This window comes from Electrophorus electricus, chromosome 22 (assembly GCF_041902795.1).
Source record: "Electrophorus electricus isolate QZ-2024a chromosome 22, ASM4190279v1, whole genome shotgun sequence".
Taxonomy (NCBI): Eukaryota; Metazoa; Chordata; class Actinopteri; order Gymnotiformes; family Gymnotidae; genus Electrophorus; species Electrophorus electricus.
In genome coordinates this window covers 17,835,001-17,857,500 of record NC_137518.1, presented here as the reverse complement: position 1 = coordinate 17,857,500, position 22,500 = coordinate 17,835,001, and the positions used below count along the sequence as shown (strand labels likewise).

The 22,500-nt window shown below is 42.9% G+C and overlaps 1 protein-coding gene across 9 annotated transcripts in view; it reads left to right on the top strand.

Annotated features, from left to right (window-relative positions):
- LOC113583593 (plexin-A2-like) overlaps positions 1-22,500 on the top strand; it is an 88,168-nt gene that overhangs the window by 46,885 nt on the left and 18,783 nt on the right. For 6 of the 9 annotated variants that reach the window (XR_014119286.1, XM_035520207.2, XM_081705005.1 and 3 more), the window contains exons 6-22: positions 4,619-4,742; positions 5,242-5,395; positions 6,043-6,139; positions 7,676-7,790; positions 7,923-8,123; positions 9,167-9,263; positions 9,722-9,924; positions 11,079-11,230; positions 13,044-13,161; positions 13,720-13,856; positions 16,678-16,845; positions 17,905-17,998; positions 18,444-18,683; positions 18,846-18,989; positions 20,871-21,105; positions 21,197-21,339; positions 21,632-21,900. Coding sequence is in view for 7 of the 9 variants with exons in the window: in XM_035520207.2 (XP_035376100.2) it covers positions 4,619-4,742; positions 5,242-5,395; positions 6,043-6,139; positions 7,676-7,790; positions 7,923-8,123; positions 9,167-9,263; positions 9,722-9,924; positions 11,079-11,230; positions 13,044-13,161; positions 13,720-13,856; positions 16,678-16,845; positions 17,905-17,998; positions 18,444-18,683; positions 18,846-18,989; positions 20,871-21,105; positions 21,197-21,339; positions 21,632-21,900 (2,691 nt within the window). In the remaining 2 variants the exon portion in view is untranslated. Of the gene's footprint in view, positions 1-4,618; positions 4,743-5,241; positions 5,396-6,042; positions 6,140-7,675; positions 7,791-7,922; positions 8,124-9,166; positions 9,264-9,721; positions 9,925-10,062; positions 11,021-11,078; positions 11,231-13,043; positions 13,162-13,719; positions 13,857-16,677; positions 16,846-17,904; positions 17,999-18,443; positions 18,684-18,845; positions 18,990-20,870; positions 21,106-21,196; positions 21,340-21,631; positions 21,901-22,391 lie in introns of those variants that run through there. The other 3 variants (XM_081705008.1, XM_081705009.1, XR_014119287.1) reach the window with 3 other exon arrangements.

Here is a 22,500-nt window from a genome sequence, read left to right as displayed (position 1 = left end):
GAAATTAAAAGGAACATGTTAAACAAAACCACAACGTAAACAAATGCCATGTACAGAGCCAGTGCATCATGGAGGCTACTGGCAGGAGACACTGTTACAGTATGGTTTTTAGGTGACCAGGGAAATTAAGTATATATTACTTATTCAGAACTTGCAGACTTGCAGACTTGCAGTATGTACAAATGTATATCCAAAATGTGCGTTGTATGCGTTTTGCCTGTATTTGGCCTCAGGAACATACCTTGTCAGTGTCCAGCGGTAGCTTGCCAACATAGGTGTGATAGACTTTCCTTGTCTTCGCGTTTCCTTACTATACATAATGATATGTGAGTATCAAAAAAAAATATGGGTGATGGAGAATTTCTGAAAACGTGTTTGGATGCTTCCTGTTAGTTTTTTGGTTTGTTTTTTGTTTTTGCAGGAAACAAAGTCATTGTTACTGATTTCCGTGAGATGAGCCTGCTGAACTTGGCATGATCTCACAAGTTCAGCATTACTTGCTGGTTTGTAATGGGTCATCTGCAAGGCTGCTAACCTCATTCTGAGCATTGAAGTTGAGGTTTTGCGTAGATAAGCCAAGCTCTCTGTAGCTCCATCTGTGATAGTTAAGTCTACCGGTCAGTTCCAAGCACCAACCTGCGGCTGTTTTAGACCCTTTGAACTAGGTGGGCCAGACAGGTGCCAGAGGATCTGTTAGAGGGGTCTGTTTATTTATACCTTTCTACTGTATTGTTCTCCAATTAAGCTGCATTAATCAATGTGTTGCCAACATTGTCAATGTTCTATATCATTCAACATTTTATTTATTTGTGCTATCTTAAATGATTGTTAGAATAAAGGCTTATTGAAGTACCTTTTCTGATTTAAAAAAAAACAAAACTGATGCAGTTTTTAATCTGATAGTGGAATGTTCACATACGTTTGGTGATGATTAAAAAAAACCTTTATATTATTTAATTTCTTTTATCTTTCATAAATGTGTATTAGATTTTGCTATTTTTTTAAACATCAACTAAAGAAAACAAATAGACAATTAAAGGAAAATATAAACACAGATTTTTCATTAAGCAATGAAAGCTAGGCAGCTAATATTTTGTGGTTCTCTTGTTCTTCAGCCACTGACACCCAAAATCTTGTTTCAAGGCATTTCTAAACAGCAATTAAGACAAGATGGATGGCAAAAAATATGCTAAATTATTCTGATGCTGTTATTAGTTGAAAGACTGGGAGGTCATAGACCCACTAGCCTATTTATAGCAGCTGCCCCTTGTACTGAGTATTAGAGACAGGTTTGCACAGCTCGCAGGCTGCTTTTCACACAGTGTACTTTTACTGTGCAACACCACTACAAGTGCTTTACATTGTCCTTTGGACATTACTGGTGGCGTTAGTAACAAATCATGTCATTAATGAATGTATATTATTATTTAATCATGGCACTTAGTGGGCTGTCAACACAAGTGAGGAGGCAGGATGCATGTATGAAAGTCCTTTATTTGAAGCCATATCTATGGATGGGGGAAACTAAGTGATGAAAAAACACAAAAAGCAATATAGAATGAACAGAACAAGGCTATGGACAAGCAAAAATTTCAAAAAAGCATACAAACTCTAAGAGAGGACAAAACTAGAACTAAGTTGCAAACACTAAAAAACAATATCACAAAGCTGGCTGGTGACGTGTGTGTGTGTGTGTGTGTATGTGTGTGAGTGTGTGTGTGTGTGTGTGTGTGTTTATGTGTGTGTGTGTGTGTGTGTGTGTGTGTGTGTGTGTGTATGTGTGTGTGTGTTTGTGAATGTGTGTGTGTGTGTGTGTGTGTGTGAGAGTGTGAGTGTGTATGTGTGTGAGTGTGTGTGTGTTTGTGTTTATGTGTGTGTGTGTGTGTGTGTGTGTGTGTGTATGTGTATGTGTGTGTGTGTTTGTGAGTGTGTGTGTGTGTGTGTGTGTGTGTGTGTGTGTGTGTGTGTGTGTGTGTTTATGTGTGTTTGTGTGTGTGTGTGTGTTTGTGTGTGTGTGTGTGTGTATGTGTATGTGTGTGTGTGTGTTTGTGAGTGTGTGTTTGTGTGTGTGTGTGTGTGTGTGTGTGTGTTTGTGAGTGTGTGTGTGTGTGTGTGTGTGTGTGTGTGTGTGTATGAAACAGGAGAAATGGGTGAAGAGTGGGAGGAGCAAGTAAACAAAACCAAAGTACAGGGTGAAATACCAGGCAGGAGCAGATAGCATGTAGGGGAAGGTGAACAGGGGAAGTGAATTGATATCATTACCGTATCACATACCATTTGAAAACCTGTAAAAACCTGAGATCCTTTTACTCCACCACTGTCTGATCTGTTAATGAAATCATTCCTGTTCAACTACAAGTGAGTTCATTGTCTGCGATTTGAGTGTGTGCCATTTTGAAGATTTGATAATAATTATTGATTCTAGGTTCAAGAAAATTGCCATGTTATTTATTTATTTAATTTTTTTGGTTTCTGTGCTTTGCAAAACAGCAGATACGTTCATTTTCCTCTTCTCCAGGTGATCTGAAGATAAAAAGTAAACTTGGTTTATTTCCAGACAGAGGCATCAGCTCCAGTTAGCTGGGGAGAAACGAGACACTTAATTAAACAAAAAGGTGCATCGTAGCTGAGAATATTTCAGATTTTCCTTTGAAACACTTCAAAGACCTGACTGAGTCAGAGCGGAGTTGAACGCAGTGTTCTCCCCGGGGTCCTACAACCGCTCCTCAGCATGTACCCCCACTTTCCTTAGCTGTCCAAATGTTTCTCTGGTATCTCTGCAATGTCTCCCCGGATGTTTTCCCAGTGCTCCCCCATCGTTTTCTCCGTGATGGTTACTACATTCCCGCAACATTTCTTCCCCTTTGCCTAACCATGACCTCAGAGTCCTTTCTGCGTCTCCTCATCATTTCTTCAACGTTTTGTGAGACTCAGGTATGTTTTTAATATATTGACTCCAACAGCAGTAGCTACTCTCTGCCAGTATGTGAATCTCATTCAAACAGAACTGTTAATTTCTGCAGTGCAATAATTCTCCCACATCAGTCTCATCAACCTTTCAATCACTTTCAATAATTCACCCATGTCTACGCAGAATAATGCTGCATACAGTACAGTACAGCCTACAGGGAAATCGGTGGACCTTCAAATTATTTAGTGTTCGGTTATTAAAGATACCCAGACTTGTGAAAATGTTGGAATTATTGGATGACAGCAAAGTGCTCACTAACAACTGCTAGAAACCAAATGAATAACACACCCTGAAATGTAAAAACCAATTACACAGTGTTTTAATGTACATTTTGCAGTTTATCTTTAGTAAAGGTTTGTTGAAAGGTTTAACCATTGCTGGATGTTAGGACGAAATTAGGTGTCTGAAAAATGGTCTGTTGTCCTGTTTTCCTCCGACATCTAAATTGCAAAGTTTGCTTGGTGTGTTTCCGGCGGTTTTGACAGGGCTGTGTCGTCTTTCTCTGCACAAAGAAAGCTTTACTGCCACATAATTACATTCTACTGAAGTGTATGACAGTATTTCTCCTTTTCACTCTCTCTGCTTCACCTTCATACCTTCTTCTCTTCTTCTTCTCTCTCTCTCTCTCTCTCTCTCTCTCTCTCTCTCTCTCTCTCTCTCTCTTTCTCGCTCTCTTTTCTGGAACACTTTCTTACACTCTACCTCAATTTGATCCATCTTTCTCTCTCTCTCTCTGTCCCACAGTTTCTTTAATCCTTTTTGTCCTAGTCTCTTAAATTGCAGACCCTTTTGTAAATATGGAAGGAGTAGTGAGTCTTTTCTTTTCCTGCCATGGTCTCCAGTACTGGAGCAGGTGCTTTTAGACATGACTCAATAAAATCATGTCTTTTTTTTTCTTTTTTTTTAAATTAAGGCAGATTCAGTCCTAATACTTGCTCAGAGACACCTGGTTTGAGGATGTGTGAAGGTGTTGACTGTGTGTGTTTGTATGCACGTGTTCAGGGACTCTACACGTAATAAAAGTGCATGAGCTCTGTCTGATTTGGCACTGGTTGTATGTGTGGGAGCCATGGCAACCACTCTCTGGGTTCTATTTTGATTTAATGGCTTCGTGAAGCAATTACAGTCAAGACGTGTGAATGACTCTGAGAGAGCTTGTTCGTGTTTGTGTGTGTGTGTGTGTGTGTGTGTGTGTGTGTGTGTGTGTGTGTGTGTGTGTGTGAGAGATAAACAGTGCATGTTCCTGTGTATATTTTTGCTTGTGTGTTTGTGTAATGTCATTGTCTAAAGCTTACACTTTGCTTATGCATGGAGTGGAAAGTTATGGCTAACTTATGGCTCAATTATAAGACTCTAGAAAGGCACTGTATTGCTGTGTATTTGTGTGTGCTTGTAAGTCACCTTGAAATCTACGATACGACAATCAGCACTCCAGTGCCACTTACAAGACCATGGTTGTTGACATTTTGTCAGTTTGAAACTTCAAAGGCCCTTTGATGCAATTTATTATTACACACACATGATCACAAACCTATACTTTCACACATGTACACACATACCCAGACACACACACAGCATGCACACAAACCCTCCAGACACGTACAAGTCATGATTTCTGCTTCAACTCTCTCCTCTGCCCTATCTCAGGTGTATGAGGCGAGACAGGTGTCGACGGTCTGACGAAGTGTTCCGATTCACTGACATGATCGAGCATTGCGTCAAAGTAACTGCCCACCCTGACAGTGTGGCCATGTCAGAACACAGTGTACCTGTGAGTCCACACCCACTGTCGCTCCATGCAGACCTCACTAGCATCATTGTGTTTACACTTATGTTTGTATTATAACCTTTGCAAGGAGACTTCTAATACTTCTCTGGCTATTTATGCAGTTATACATTATTTTGTCTGGTTTTTGTTTCTTCCTGTTCTTTTCGTTTTTAATTATTATTATTCCACATGTGGAGAACACATGATCATATATAACAAACAGTATAAATAACATCTATAAAAGGTAATAAATATAGTAACATTTATTATTTAACAGTTAAATTTCACAAATTTGATCTTCAATGGCCCAGTGCACAATGGTGTGAGAAATAACACTGTCTAATAGCATGGTCAATAGTTATGACCCATCAGTATGTTTGGATATTGTGTAAAGTGTCTGAAAAATATTGATCAGGATGTTATATTGCATAGGCATATTGATCAGGTTGAGGCATTGACAAGGATCAGGTTCTAATCCAGGCATTCCGGTTTTGTGTCCCAGCTGCTGCTGGAGCTCAGTAATGTTCCTGACCTTTCGGATGGGGTCAGCTGCTCCTTTGGGAGCCTGGTTGGGGTGGAAGGGCATGTCAACGGCAACAGAGTCATGTGTTTATCTCCAACCGCCAAGGACATCCCTCTCATTCCTGCTGAGCGAGGTGAGGAAGTGAGCATGATTTCTAGCTGGTGGGTACAGGGCACTGTGGGCAGGCCCAAGGACTGGTTCTCTCTAGAATTAAGAATGTATGTTGGAAGTCTTATTAATGTTATCTGACGTAAAGGGTCACAATACTTCTATTCTCTGCTGCACTCTTCATTTTTTCAAAATACATTTTATATATATACAGTACCAGTCAATGATTTGGACTGAATGTATGTTTTTAATAGTAATACATAGTTTGTTTCTTATTCAAATATTAGTTGTTTAAAATTAGTTGTTCAAATATAATTTAACAAAGGTGTTAGCATATATATGAATTCATTTTCAAAACACACACACACACACATAAACGCAATTTTAGATTCATCCTCAGCAAATAGTTTTCTTTCAGAATTTTAGTTCTTCACATATACATGTGCTCTGCATATGTGAGGATGTCTTCAAGACTGATGGAAAAGTATCATAGCTGGCTGCCTCTTGAAGTTGGTTAAAAGAACACCATGAGTGTGTAAAGCTATCATCAAAGTATAGGTATAAGGATAAAATCTAAAATTTAGCATAACCATATATATATAAAAAATGTGTCTCCCTCTATTTGTATTTGTCTCACTCATTATCTTGGTCTCACTCATTATCTTATCCCAGACTGGTCAAGTGTGGAGTTGAGGCTGATCTCTAAGGAGACGGGACAGACAGTGGCCAGCACAGAGGTCAAATTTTACAACTGCAGCATGCACAGCATGTGAGTGTCTTTACCCAGCCCACCTTCCAATCAGCACCACACCCAGAACATGGTATAGCCCACACTTAGAACGTGGTATAGCCCACACCTAGAATGTGGTATAGCCCACACTTAGAACATGGTATAGCCCACACTTAGAATGTGGTATAGCCCACACTTAGAACATGGTATAGCCCATACTTAGAACATGGTATAGCCCACACTTAGAACATGGTATAGCCCACACTTAGAACATGGTATAGCCCACACCTAGAAGGTGGTATAGCCCACACTTAGAGCATGGTATAGCCCACACTTAGGACGTGGTATAGCCCACACCTAGAACATGGTACAGTCCACACTTAGGATGTGGTATAGCCCATGTATATAATGTGGGACATCTCACACATAAGACATGGCATAACTTGCACGTCGCATGTGGCACAGTCCAGACACAGAACCTGGTTTAGCTAACACACAGAATATGGTATAGACAACACACAGACCGACATATATCCCACACATAGAACATGGTATATATAGACAACAAATAGAACTTGATGTAGCTAACACATAGAATGTGGTATAGTCCACATGTAGAGTGTGGTGTATCCCACACATAAAATGTATGTAAGACTTTGAAAGCTAACTAGAATTTTTCTATTCAGATATGAATTCATGGTATAACCAATATAACTTTAAACACTGGTTTCCCAAACATAGAGGAAACCTAATCTCTGAATTAACTGGTATGCTGATGGTGAATAAATGTTAATCTAGGTCTGGGTTACTCACCATCCGCAGTTCATCCCTGTTACACACAGGGATCTTAGCCACTGTGTGTGTGTGTGTGTGTGTGTGTGTGTGTCTTATCTTCACTCTCATTAATATTTTACTATAAACTGCTTCCCTCATTCTTCTCACTTGTGCTTCTCTTCTCTTGCACTCTCTCTCTGGTCCTGCAATAGAAATATCATAACAGTATAGATCATAACATAACAGTATAGATAGTGTTGTCATATCCTCATAACAGTATATTTAATTACTTATAGTAATTGTGTGTATGTGTGCCCATAAATGTGCACTCTTATAAATTAGTTGGTTGTTTTGAAGAATAACTTTAAACTCAGACATATGCACACATAAGCATGTACATGCACATGTGTGCACACACAGTGTAATACAGATTATAAGACGTTTAAATATTCAATATTCAGTCAGAAGATATGTACTTTGAAATCTTTGCAGTAACAGGCATTCTAACAATGTTTTGTATGTTCTATCTATTCGTTACTGCATTACTGTTTGGTGTGCGGTGTGTTTTAAAGTTGTATTTGCTGTTTATTTAAAGGTATTTTGTGTTTCAAAGGTGTGTTGGTTGCTGTCTAAAGGAGTGTGGTGTTTTAAAGGTGTGTTTGTTGTGGTCTAAAGGTGTGTGGTGTTTTAAAGGTGTGTTGGTTGCTGTCTAAAGGTGTGTGGTGTTTTAAAGGTGTGTTTGTTGTGGTCTAAAGGTGTGTGGTGTTTTAAAGGTGCTTGTTGTGGTATATGTGTTTGCAGGTGTTTATCATGTGTGAGCAGTACATTCCATTGCCACTGGTGTAAATACAGAAACACATGTACACATGACCCCACCAGCTGCTCCTTCCAAGAAGGACATGTTAACGCATCAGAGGTATACGCGCACACACAATATGCATTATAGTAATAATACTCACTACATCCATTTTCGGTTTTGCCATAATAAATACTGAATTTTGACCATAGCCATGTTTTTGACCTCTGAACCTTGCTCTTTGCCCCGTAGGACTGTCCTCAGTTGGTGCAGTCTGGTGAGATTGTGATCCCAGCAGGTGAGGTGAGGCCCATTACACTGAGAGCCCGGAACCTTCCACAGCCGCAGTCAGGCCAGAGAGGATATGAGTGTGTGTTACACATCCAGGGAGTGAGCCATAGAGTCACGGCTCTTCGGTTCAACAGCACCAGCATACAGTGCCAGAACAGCTCAGTAAGAGTGCACGCACACACACACACACACACACACACACACACACACACACACACACACACACACACAAACAGTGCCAGAACAACTCAGTAAGAGTGCGCGCACACACACACACACACACACACACACACACACACACACACACACACACACACAAACAGTGCCAGAACAGCTCAGTAAGAGTGCGCACACACACACACACACACACACACACACACACAAACAGTGCCAGAGCAGCTCAGTAAGAGCGCGCGCACACACACACACACACACACACACACACACACACACACACACAAACACACACACACACATACACAAACAGTGCCAGAACAGCTCAGTAAGAGCGCACACACACACACACACACACACACACACACACACACACAAACACACACACAAACACACACACACACAAACACACATACACACAAACACACACACACAAACACACACACACACACACACACACACAAACACACAAGAACACACACACAAACACACACACACACACACACACACACACACACACACAAACACACACACACACACACAAACACACAAGAACACACACACAAACACACACAAACACACACACACACAAACACACACACACACACACACACACACACACACACAAACACACACACACACACATACACAAACAGTGCCAGAACAGCTCAGTAAGAGCACACACACACACACACACACACACACACACAAACACACACACAAACACACACACACACAAACACACATACACACAAACACACACACACAAACACACACACACACACACACACACACACACTCTTTTCATCTTCCTCCTTCTCTCCGGCAGCCCTCCTTCGCTCTGAATAGGTATCCGGTGTTGTAAGGACAGTAGCTTGTTTATGCACTGCTGTTTCTCAGTCACAGTACATTACTCTCATATACTATCAAACAACTAAGACAAAGTTAATAGCCTCCCCTTTCCTTTCCGTTCTCCCCTCCTGGATTTACTCCCCCTCTCTCTCTCACTCACTCTCTTTCTCTCTTTCTAGTATGTCTATGAAGGGATGAAGATCAGTGAGTTAGCAGTGGACCTGTCCATCGTTTGGAACAGCAATTTCATCATTGATAACCCAGAGAAAATTAAAGGTAATGCAGCCATCGATTGCTTTTGCACACACACACACACACACACACACACACACACACACACACACACACATACAGACAAAGCAGAGAGAGACAGAGAAAGACAGTAAAAGAGTGGACAGAGAGAAAGGGAGCAAGAGAAGAGAGAGAGAGGAGAGAATGCGGTAGCTGTTTTACGATATAATTCTTATATACTTACTGAAATTCTGCAGTCAGACTTGGCTTGTACATTGCGATCTGAAATGTTCATTTTTACAGAAGAAGGCAGAAAAAGGCATCAACTCCAAATGATGTCAAAATTCTCATGATCTTGTGATAATTGCACAGTATTTCATTTTCATTTATTGACCAGTACAATTAATGACTGAGAAGACACCCCTGCTCCCCTAGCACCCAGTCCTTGGATATCTCAGTGTACACGTCTGTTTCTATAACCACAGTCCTTCTGTATCCCACAGTGCACCTGTACAAGTGCAGCGCGCAGAGGGAGAGCTGTGGCCTGTGTCTGAAGGCGGAGCGGCGCTTCGGCTGCGGGTGGTGCAACAGCGAGGGGCGCTGCACCCTGCGCAAGCACTGCCCCTTGCCCGGGCTCACGCCCGCTGCCCGCTGGTTCCAGAGGGCCACCCCTGGGAGCAAGTGCACCCACCCTCGCATTACCCAGGTCAGTACACAGCTCCGCCTGCTGTCTTGGCTTTTGCCCCAGCCGCTCACACTTTGAATTAATTCATCCTCAGTCCGGCAATAAGGTTTCACTTCTGCCCCGTAAAAATCAGAGAATGAGCCAAGCCCTCTGTTACAGAAGTGTGAGCCCTGCGGAGTGAAGCTGACTGTTGCGGAGCTGAGCCGTGCTCGTGCTACAGGGCGCTGGACCTTTGTTTCACTCTGCATGGCCCTGCGCTTCCTGATCTGCTGCACCCGCTTAGGATCAGGGGGACTCCATAATCGGCTGATGAGTGGAAGCAGGAAATTACAGCTGAATAGCAGCTATTGTACCATTGTAACAGCCATGTGTGACCGGGGCTGGGAAACCGAGCGGAATAAGAGACGTTATTTTACCTTTACATTTACATTTATGGCATTTAGCAGACGCGCTTATCCAGAGCAACTTGCAAAAATGTTTTGGCATTTACTCATAGACTGTATCCTAGCCATTCCAATAGGTTAGTCAGAGCCATTTTAGTCTGTGATAGGTCAATTAAATTGTGGTTTTGTGATTAATCATGAATGTATATGTGTGCATGTTTCTGTGTTTGTAGTTTATATGGCTTGAAATTGTCATATTTGGGGTTAGTTGTACTGTGTTTGGAATGAGATTGGGTTGTATTTGGACTGAGTTTGCAGTGAGGTTGGGTTAGGTTTAGGTTAAGTTTGGGATGGGTCTGGCAGAGTTTAAATTTGAGAATAAGACAGAGAGCCAAACAGCCTGCACATCAAAGCAGTGTGGTGCTTTGAAGTGGAGATTACTTTTGTCTCAGCACTTTGCTGAATGCACTTTCCTTACAGTTTGGAAATCTTCCTGTAGTCCAAGTCATTTAGATGTACTTCAACTTTGTTACCTACTCCCAAGTACAATTTACTCATGAAAAACTATTTTGGGAAAATACTGACAAATTCATATATTGACATATAGAGCTATGCTGTCAATTTGGGGGGAAAAAGTCTATTTAAACTAGGCCTCATTCTCTCTCTCTCTCTCTCTCTCTCTCTCTCTCTCTCTCTCTCTCTCTCTCTCTCTCTCTCTCTCTCTCTCTCTCTCTCTCTCTCTCTCTCTCTCTCTCTCTCTCTCTCTCTCTCTCTCTCTCTCTCTCTCTCTAGGTGAGCCCACTGGCTGGCCCTCCAGAAGGTGGCACAAGGGTGACCATCCGGGGCGTCAACCTGGGCATGTCTTTGTCTGAGCTGCAGGGCAGGTTGGAGGTGGCAGGAATCCCCTGTTATGCCAGAACAGACGGCTACATCACGGCTGAACAGTGAGGAAACACACACACACACACCCCTCCTGTTACCCTCACTATTCTTTATAATGAGAGGACTTCCCTTTTGCTTCTTAGCTACTCACTGAGCTATTGCAAGTGCAGGGTAAGCACTAATGTTTGCAATGCAATTTAAATACTAACCTGTGTAGTGCAAGGTGAAAAATAGCCTGTGCAATGCAGAGTAACCACTAACCTGTGGAGTGCAGGGTAAAGACGAACCTGCACAGTGCAGAGGTGAACACTAACCTGTGCAGAGGCAAACATGTGCAGTGCACTAACCTGTGCAGTGCAGAGTAACCACTAACCTGCGCAGTGCAGAGTAACCACTAACCTGCGCAGTGCAGACTAACCACTAACCTGCACAGTGCAGACTAACCACTAACCTGCACAGTGCAGAGGTGAACACTAACCTGTACAGTGCAGGATAAACATGAACCTTGAGATAATTAGACTCAACACACTAAGCGAGTTGTGGCTTTTTAAATGATTGGGCATAGAGGCATAGAAAGTCAGAAAAAGAGAAAGAGAACCTGAAGCAGACAGAGAGTGAGTGAATGAGTGAATGTGTGAGTGAGTGAATGAGTGAATGTGTGAGTGAGTGAGTGAATGTGTGAGTGAGTGAATATGTGAGTGAGTGAGTGACTGAATGTGTGAGTGAGTGAGTGAGTGAATGGGTGAATGAGTGAGATGTAGAGAAACAGAGTCAGGGGGCTTGAGACTGCATCCAAGCTCTGAGATGTCAGTAATTGGAATGCGCTGCATGCTGCTGTGCTGGATGGAGGAATAATTTGTTAGGTGTGTGTGTGTGTGTTTGCCTATGTGTACTCACGACAGTGCTGTAATTTGATTGGGCCACAGCTGGACTTCATTTGTAGTTGACTGTAAAAAAAAAACCAAAAACCCCAAAACAACAAAATATTATACAACACAGGGACATGTCACCAGAAAATTGGACAATTTTGTTGGCACATTAGGGCTTGTTAAAGGCCAGGAAAGAGGTGGTATCTGCAAACCCAGTTCTCCATTACCTTCCCCACTCAATAGGTACTGCAGGATACCATCTAATCTGGGTGCAAACAAACAAATGCAGCTCACCAGCTCACCAGTCCCCTGGTCAGTCCTAACCAGTCCTCACCAGTCCCCTGGTCAGTCCTAACCAGTCCTCACCAGTCCCCTGGTCAGTCCTAACCAGTCCTCACCAGTCCCCTGGTCAGTCCTAACCAGTCCTCACCAGTCCCCTGGTGCCATGATGCCCTAGTGTACAATCCTTATTTTGTGTGTTCTGAAAAACACAAATTAACTGTAATTTAAAACCCTCTAAGAGGTCAGTAATGCAGTTTCTGCATCTGTGTTTGTGCATGTGAGTATGCACATAGGAGTGCTTCTCCTCCAACTGTGATCAATTTCAGCTTCTAATCAATAATGTTATCAATTAGTGTAAAGCACTTTGTTACAGAGGTTGATCAGAACCTCATACTTGTGAGAGTGTGTATGAATTTGTGTGTGTGTGTGCACGTGTTTTTGTATAATTGTGTGTTTGCGTGTGAATGTGTGTGTCAGAGCCGGTCATACATATTCATACCCCTTACTGACCCACAGAGATACTGGTGATTAAAAACTCCCTCACTGTTACCATGGCAATACAATGATATGTAGGAGTGAGATGAAGATGGAGTGTGATGAGTAATGTGAGATTTAGCTTTTTAGAGAGTAAAAAGGAGTAGTAACACTGTGTGTGTGTGTGTGTGTGTGTGTGTGTGTGTGTGTGTGTGTGTGTGTGTGTGTGTGTGTTTTTCCTGTCCTACAGGGTCGTGTGTGAAATGGACTCTACAGTGGATGGCAGAGGGCCTGGTCCAGTGCAGCTGTGTGTGGGAGAGTGCAAGCCAGAACTCCGCACACACTCTTCTCAGCTCTACACGTTTGTGGTATGACTCTCTGACACACACACACACACACACACACACACACACACACACACACACACACACACACAGAAATACATTATATTAGAATGCAAATGCAACTGAGTGAGATTTAGCAAGTGAGTGTTTGGTCTAATATACTTCCAAACACTGTAAACATTATACTTCTGTTTAACATTTTCAGATCACAGCTCTAACAATACTGCTATACTCGGCATTGGTTAGTAAATTCTGGAATAATTAATATTTCCTTTCCTAGAGGTGTATTTTCCAAAGACTCAGATTACTACTGCACTAATTTGCCATGAGATTTTCAAGCCAAAGAGAAGTTTAATCTGAGCCCAGAGCCCTGCATAGGTTTATGCTTTATATCGTTGTTTGTAGGGATCACCTAATGTACAGAAGCGTAAGTGTGCAGGAAGTATGACTATACTTTTCTATAAAATGTGCTTTATGTTAGACTCCCTGGATCATGTTTTTTGACCTTACATCCAAAAAGACCGAAATGAAGGGTGACAGTCAAATTCAGTGATGAGCTGGACATTTTGTGTCCCCACTTAGAACCCCAGAGTTCTGGGGCTGACCCCAGGACGTGGTCCTGTTTCTGGAGGAACCAAGGTCACTGTGGTTGGAGAGCACCTGGGAGCAGGCAGCAGTGTGCACGTGCACCTTGGCAACAACACCTGCGAATTCTCCAGGTGAGTGTGGATGGAACAATGAGCGGGACTGTGGGTGGGGGGATCTGGGAGTTTGGGGTCTGGGAGTCACAGTAAGGAGGAGTCTGAGTCTCAATAATGGGGAGTCTGTTGTGCTCCATCACTCACAGGGGCAGAGAGCAGCACAGACTTCGGCAATTCCATAATATTTCAGCCACTGCAGAAATGTTCGATTTCTATGTGAACCCACCTTGTTCATTTGGAATGCTTAAAGAGCGCACAGAGACTGATGAGTGTAGTTCAGTCTCATCAGGATTAATGTAGTAATGCAATAAAGCTACATTAAAGGTCACCAGTGCTCTGTAAAGTCAAATTTAGTCTCTATAAAATGGAATGTAATTTAGTTTAGTTCAGGTTTAACAAAGTGGAAATTAATGGCCGAAGTGGAAATTACAAGGCCTAATGAACTAAGATCCCAAAAAAGAGTGCTGCTTTATGTGGATAGGTCAATAAATAGCACATATATTTAGTAGGTGTTTTGTAGGTTATTTACAAGTGTTGCATGCAAAGATAATATTTAAATGAGACGTTTGTCAGCCACAGTGACTTCAGACCTCGGAGAGAAAAAGACATGAGGGGAAAACATGCAAAAAATGTACACGGCATTGCAAGATGGCTTTGCGGTTTCTGTTTTCTCCTTTATCATGGTCTCTTTTTTTTTTTGCCACATCAACAGTACCTATACAATGGGCAAAAGATTAGTACCTGCCCTGTAGTTGTGTGAATTTACACATTAAGCCTCCAGGCTTATACTTTCAATCTTGGTTGGTTGCTATGCAGGTATAAATTAACATATACATTTACATTTACATTCAGAGCACTTCAGAGCAGACACTGTTGTCCAGAGTTGTTTCCATTGAAGAAATCCTTATTCTTGTACATTAGCCAGATCTAAGGATACAAAACTAGAATTCTGTCAGAGAGAATACACATTAGGAATTACATACAGGTGTATTTGTTCTTTAATGTGTATATGTGCTATTAAGTACATTAAGATTGGTGATTCATCAAGTGCCTTGGAGTGGTTAGTAATTGTTCATGGACCTTCAGTCTATGTTTGAAGACAGCAAATTCAGCCATACAGACAGGTAGTGGGAATTCATGCCACCATCCTGGTGCTAGTACAGAAAGTCTTGGTGTGTCTTTCCTGTCTCTTGATGGGTGGTGGTTCAAGGCGAGCTGTACTCGAGGCAAGAAGGGTACAAGATTTGGTGCAGGGAGAGACATGTGCTTTCATGTTGGAGGGGTCTATTTTTGGCTTTGTGGGCGAGCGTCAGGGTTTTAAATCTGTTGCAGGAGACTACAGGAAGTCAGTGGCGGGAACACGGCAGTGCAGAGATGTGTGTGGATTTGGGAGGATTGTGCATGATTCATGCAGCTGCTTTCTGGATCACTTGCAAGCATGGCCATGAGCAGGGTTTTAGAAAAACTGAGGTCCAACAACTGAGCTTTCTAGGGGGGCTCAGGGGCATGATCCCCACAGGCCAGTGGGTAACACCCAATATCAGCGGGCATGCTCCCCATGTCGGAAGGCAGTATCATAAATTCTGTAAAACTCTGTGAAACAGTACTTCATGAGAATCTGGTTGCAAAATGTTGCAATTGCTGCAATCCACAGACAAGCTGGAAATAGAGAAGTAGCTAAATGATCACAAAACAACTGAAAATAATTCTTGGCAATGTTGAATTAAATTGTTCACACGACAGACCTCATTGAAATCCAATCATAACCAAATGTGGGAGCAATGGATAACCTGCCACTGCTAGGATAATTTTGCAATGAAGATAAAGTATAGGGGAGTCCCATTTTAACATGCATTTCAACCTATTATACAAACTAAAAAGAAAGAAAAGAATTTCATTTTTCATTGAACTTTGTGTGACATTGGTTAAATAGCTTGATAGCGAACATTTAATTCCATCCATACAATCTAGGTAGCTAGCTAACTAGCTAGCTAGTTGATTCACTTGAGTTAGACTAACACCCAAGGTCTGAAGATGAATGACATTTACTAAGTCTGCTAGTAAAATTCTAGTTTGCTAGCTACTTGTATCATGCTTGGCAGATTCAGCTGCCTGCCTGGTTTATTGACATAATCACAGAACCATCTTGTTCAGCAAAGAATTTGTAGTAGCAACATCATTTACTCCACCCACAATAAAACAGTGGTGCCGGTGATCAGATGAGAGAATTTTCAGACAATTATTTCACGACTTTTATTATATATAACTCGAATAAATATCAAGGTCCAGTCCTTGGTGGGATCATGGCTGTATTGCAGGAAAGCCTGCCAAGAATGAGTCCAGTCTTGAGATGCCGAGGGAAAGGAATATATGTTGTATAAGACAAACCTGCATGTCTACAACACTTTAATAACATGGACATACTTGTTTAATGTCTTTTTTTTTTTTTTCTTTTTTTGCAACGGTGTGGTCAGGAAGTTCTTGATGGACATGGCCAGATCTTTGTGTGGAAAAAAAAAAAAAGAAAAAAAAAATTTGTCTCCAAAAGCATTTGCACTAACTACAAATTGCTGTCTCAGATAATTTAAAAGTAGTTTTTTAACTCCCTCTGAGCAGTGTATAATCCTGAGGCTGAATACCAAGGTGTAAGATTTTAGTATCACCTACTCTCTATGTGTGATTAACTCAGAATACACCTGTGTGAAGAATGGAAACCTTTGACTGTAAATGGATTTGTTGTATAATTCCATTACTACTCGTTTCAGTCATGGCCCTTCTACCTCAGACGCAGTCAATATCAGCCCAAGTCAGATGGTGCTTGTTTCCTCTGTGCTTGCAGGCGTAGCTCCACGGAGATTGTATGTTTCTCAGCGCCCTCTCTCTCTGGGGAGGGCACAGTGCAGGTGCAAGTCATCGTGGACCGAGCAGAGCTCACCAGCAAACTGAGCTTTGCGTATATTGAGGACCCCACAGTACAGCGCATAGAGCCTGAATGGAGCATCACCAGGTAACACACACACACACACACACACACACACACACACACACACACACACACACGTGCACAACACAAATACAAAACAGCATTCTGCATATTGTAATATAAAACCTTACACTGGTATTTTGGGAACAGCAGACAACAGTTTGTGGCATTGATATTATTTGTGGCATTACTTGTGTGTGTGGTATTGTGGCTTTTCTATTATACTTTTAATGAGGATGAGGTGTTGGATGGATGGTACCTCAGAGAGAGAGATATGGATAGAGAGAGAGAGTGAGTATGAGACAGACAGAGAGATGGAGTGAGCGACTGTCTCAGGTGTGGAGCGATCAAAGTGCATTCTCCCCAACTCTGTGCCGTCACCCTGGAGTGGAACATTAGTTCAGGTGGCCTTTGAAGTGTGAGAGACTTCATCCATTTCAGCCCTAATAGTCACATCTGCCTCTCCATCTCCCCATCCGTCTGTCTTTCTATCTTTGTCTGATCCTTTCTTTCCCCTTTTCTCCGATGCACTTTATCTTCATTTTCTCTCTTTCTCTCTCTATCGCAAATCAATTTAGTAATCTTGACTGGCATGACCATATTCATTTGCCAAAGCAATATTAAAACAACATGAATAAACCTTTACAATATTAGGGAAATTAAGAATGCTACTATATGTTAATATTAATTAACATAAAAGGAACTTGATTATTCATAATAAGGAGAAAACACACTCTGTCGCTCTCTCTCTCTTTTGCCACATTTCTTTACCGTTAGCTGACTTGCAGTTCATGGTCAAGCCCATTCAGCATGTTTCCTAAATTTACCAAAACGCATTAGCACTTCTCTTCAGTGCAGTAAAGCTCTGCAGTAGCACCAGCATTTTAAATTTTTATTCATGTTAATGTGCTGATGCTATTATCCAGTCATATCTCAGGTGTATTCATTTATATCTACTCTCTGTGTGTGTGTGTGTGTGTGTATATATATATATATATATATAATGTGTGTGTGTGTGTGTGTGTAAGCTGTCAATGTGGTGATGTTGTTAGTGATTGGAACCCCTGTGCTGTATTCTGTTAGTGGTCACACCACCCTGACCGTGACTGGCACTAACCTGGACATAGTGCAAGAGCCTCGAGTACGAGTGAAATATGCCGGACACGAGTCTGTCAACGTTAGTACCGAAACTCTTCTGTTACCTACTGAAAAGTTTACTCCTTCCTGTTGTGTGCTGACAGGAACACATCTTTTCACAGCTTTACCCCTCATGGTTACTGATGCACTTCTATTGGAAAACCCTGGCATCACACAGACACTCAAAGGAACTAGTCCCTTATATAACAGGAATTATCTGTATGCAACCCGAAATTTGTAATAAATTGCATTTAATTCTAGAAAATAATTCTCTCTTTCTCTCTATCCTTCTCTCTCTGTCTCTTACTCACTTAAAACCAACTGAAATGACTGAATCAAATAAAATATTACCAAGATACAGAAAAGTAGATATGAGTAGTTCTTTGTGTTCCACATGTAATTCTTTTTCTTGTAATTAATAAGTAGTTTTAATATGTCTTTAATATGTCTAGTATTATATGTTCTGTTTTATCATCACCCCACAGGTGTGCAAAGTGATTAACGCCACCACCATTAACTGCTTCGCTCCATCTCTGTTGGCCGATGATGCATCTAGCCAGGAATCCCTGAAGCACGCCGATGAGTTCGGTTTCGTCTTCAATAATGTCCAGGCCCTGCAGACCTACAACAGCACCAACTTCGCCTACTATCCAGACCCGTTGTTCGAGCCCCTCAGCTTGAGTGGGGTGCTGGAACAAAAGCCCGGCTCCCCCATTATTCTTAAAGTAAGACCCAATCAAATTGCGTCTTCATTCAATTAGGCCGTTTGGGATATGCAAAACAATGCAAAGGTAATGAGCGTTATACTTGCAATGTTCACACAGTGTTATGTTTATTCTGTGTGCATGCATGTTTGTGTGCTCGCATGTGTGTGTGCACGTGTATAGGGCAGGAATCTGGTGCCACCAGCACCTGGAGGGTCCAGATTAAACTACACGGTCCTGGTCGGTGACACGCTGTGTCCTGTCACTGTCTCTGACACTCAGCTGCTGTGTGAGCCACCTGCTCTCACAGGCCAGCACAAAGTTATGGTACACTACCTCACTACTTTACTGCCTTACTACCCTATTCTCTTACCAAATGACTCTCTTACCTTTTGTTACTCTACTGCCTCACTATCCCGCTTCCTCACAAAACTCCTGCATTTCTACCCTACTGCCTCACAAACACACTGGTTCACTAACCTACTGACTCACTATCCCACTGCCTCTTTAACGTACCGCCGTAATAATATACTGCTTCTCTACGCTACTGCTTTCCTGTCTTACTACCTTAATGCCTCATTTTCTCAGTATGGACACAGTGCAGAAACCTTGGGTTTAACTGGACTAGAGACTAGAGACTTATCTATCTATCTCTATCTACTCACTGCCTCAGTGACTCACTACATCAGTGACTCACTTCATTACTGATTCACTACATCAGTGCTTCCCTGCATCAGTGACTCACTTCATTACTGATTCACTACATCAGTGCTTCCCTGCATCAGTGACTCACTTCATTACTGACTCACTACATCAGTGCTTCCCTGCATCAGTGACTCACTTCATTACTGACTCACTACATCAGTGCTTCCCTGCATCAGTGACTCACTTCATTACTGACTCACTACATCAGTGCTTCCCTGCATCAGTGACTCACTTCATTACTGACTCACTGCATCCCTGCATCAGTGACTCACTTCATTACTGACTCACTGCATCAGTGCTTCCCTGCATCAGTGACTCACTTCATTACTGACTCACTACATCAGTGCTTCCCTGCATCAGTGACTCACTTCATTACTGACTCACTGCATCCCTGCATCAGTGACTCACTTCATTACTGACTCACTGCATCAGTGCTTCCCTGCATCAGTGACTCACTTCATTACTGACTCACTACATCAGTGCTTCCCTGCATCAGTGACTCACTTCATTACTGACTCACTACATCAGTGCTTCCCTGCATCAGTGACTCACTTCATTACTGATTCACTACATCAGTGCTTCCCTGCATCAGTGACTCACTTCATTACTGACTCACTACATCAGTGCTTCCCTGCATCAGTGACTCACTTCATTACTGACTCACTACATCAGTGCTTCCCTGCATCAGTGACTCACTTCATTACTGACTCACTACATCAGTGCTTCCCTGCATCAGTGACTCACTTCATTACTGACTCACTGCATCCCTGCATCAGTGACTCACTTCATTACTGACTCACTGCATCAGTGCTTCCCTGCATCAGTGACTCACTTCATTACTGACTCACTACATCAGTGCTTCCCTGCATCAGTGACTCACTTCATTACTGACTCACTGCATCCCTGCATCAGTGACTCACTTCATTACTGACTCACTGCATCAGTGCTTCCCTGCATCAGTGACTCACTTCATTACTGACTCACTACATCAGTGCTTCCCTGCATCAGTGACTCACTTCATTACTGACTCACTACATCAGTGCTTCCCTGCATCAGTGACTCACTTCATTACTGATTCACTACATCAGTGCTTCCCTGCATCAGTGACTCACTTCATTACTGATTCACTACATCAGTGCCAAACTGCTTCACTGGCTCAGTACACTTTGCTACTCCTGCCTCCCTGCCTTGATGCTTTCCTCACCATGCTACTCCTTCTGCTCTTCACTGACTTTACTTACCAGTTAAGGTAGCTGATGAAAGTTTGCTGAAATGGGAACTAAGAGCGAGGCAGGGACAGCAGGGCGGGGCTGATCCCAGAACAGTTGTGGGCCTGGACACATGCAGCTTTAAACGAAATGATTGTTTTTTTGCATAATTTCCAGACACGGTCTTTAAGTCTCGGAAATGCATATTCTGTCGTTTCAGGACACTTCGGTCCTTTGAGAGGCATCTCACATGGGGGCTTTCTTTTTCTGTGTGTGTGTGTGTGTGTGTGTGTAGGTCCATGTCGGTGGTCTCCGTGTGTCTCCAGGTGCAGTCCACATCCAGTCTGATGGCCTCCTCACACTGCCCACCATTGTCAGCACCGGTGCTGGCGGAGGCCTGCTCTTCATCATCGTCATCCTCGTTCTGATTGCCTACCGACGCAAGTCACACGAGAATGACCTCACACTGAAACGGCTGCAGATGCAGATGGACAACCTGGAGTCCAGGGTGGCTCTGGAGTGTAAAGAGGGTAAGAGACACATCACTCACAATCACACCAGTGTGAGAATATTGTCCATACTCTTGCTTTTGCATGTTTGTGTCTGTGTATGTCTCCCCAGCATTTGCTGAGCTGCAGACAGACATAAACGAGCTGACGAGTGATCTGGACCGATCTGGTATTCCACACCTGGACTATCGCGCTTATGCCATGAGGGTTCTGTTCCCGGGCATGGATGATCACCCAGTGCTCCGAGAGTTGGAGGTGAGAGAGAGAGAGAGAGAGAGAGAGAGAGAGAGAATGAATGAGAATATTTCACGATGTATCTCCATGCAACATTGTTAATGATTATTTTAATGGTTGTTAATTATTGTAATCCTTAATGATTCATTAATTAGTCCCATAATCAAAGCCTGATATTAAAATTGGAAGTTTGAATAACTTTTATAAAGGCACTTTTAAAATGAAACACAAAAAGAATCTGAAGTTTGTGTGTCCTGGTGTTTGTTTTTTGTATACCAAATTATTGTGTGTGTGTGTGTGTGTGTGTTGCGAGGTGGCGGGCTGTGGGCAGCAGCGTGTGGAGAAGGCTCTGAAGCAGTTTGCCCAGCTAGTGAACAATAAAACGTTCCTGCTGACGTTCATCCGCACGCTGGAGCAACAGCGTTCCTTTTCTATGCGCGACCGTGGATACGTGGCCTCGCTCATCATGACGGCGCTGCAGGCCCGGCTGGAGTACGCCACCGACGTGCTCAAGCACCTCCTCTCTGACCTCATCCTGAAGAACGTGGAGAGCAAGAACCACCCCAAGCTGCTGCTGCGCAGGTAAGGGGTGCACACACTCCCACACCCACATACACACCTGCACGCACACAAGTGCACACAAACCCCTGCACACGTGTGCGCACACCCCCACACCCACACGCACACCTGCACGCACACAAGTGCACACAAACCCCTGCACACGTGTGCGCACACCCCCACACCCACATGCACACCTGCACGCACACAAGTGCACACAAACCCCTGCACACGTGTGCGCACACCCCCACACCCACGCACACCTGCACGCACACAAACCCATGCACACATGCGCACACACACCCACCTGCACGTGCACAAACCCATGCACACACGAGCACGTGCACACACACACACCCCTGTACACGCGCGCTCGCACACACACCTACACACACACCCCTGTACACGTGCACACACACACACCCCTGTACACGCACACATACACCCACACATGCACATGCTAACAAGCCACTGTTTTGCATTAGTTTTTTTTATTGTGTTTCTTTCTGCTGCAGCTATATTGCAAATAACCTCCTGCAGTACAGAAGGCCCAATTAGAGTCACAAGAGGATGAATGAAGCAGAAAGAAAAGAGGGAGAATGAGGAGACAGAGAGGTCAGAGCG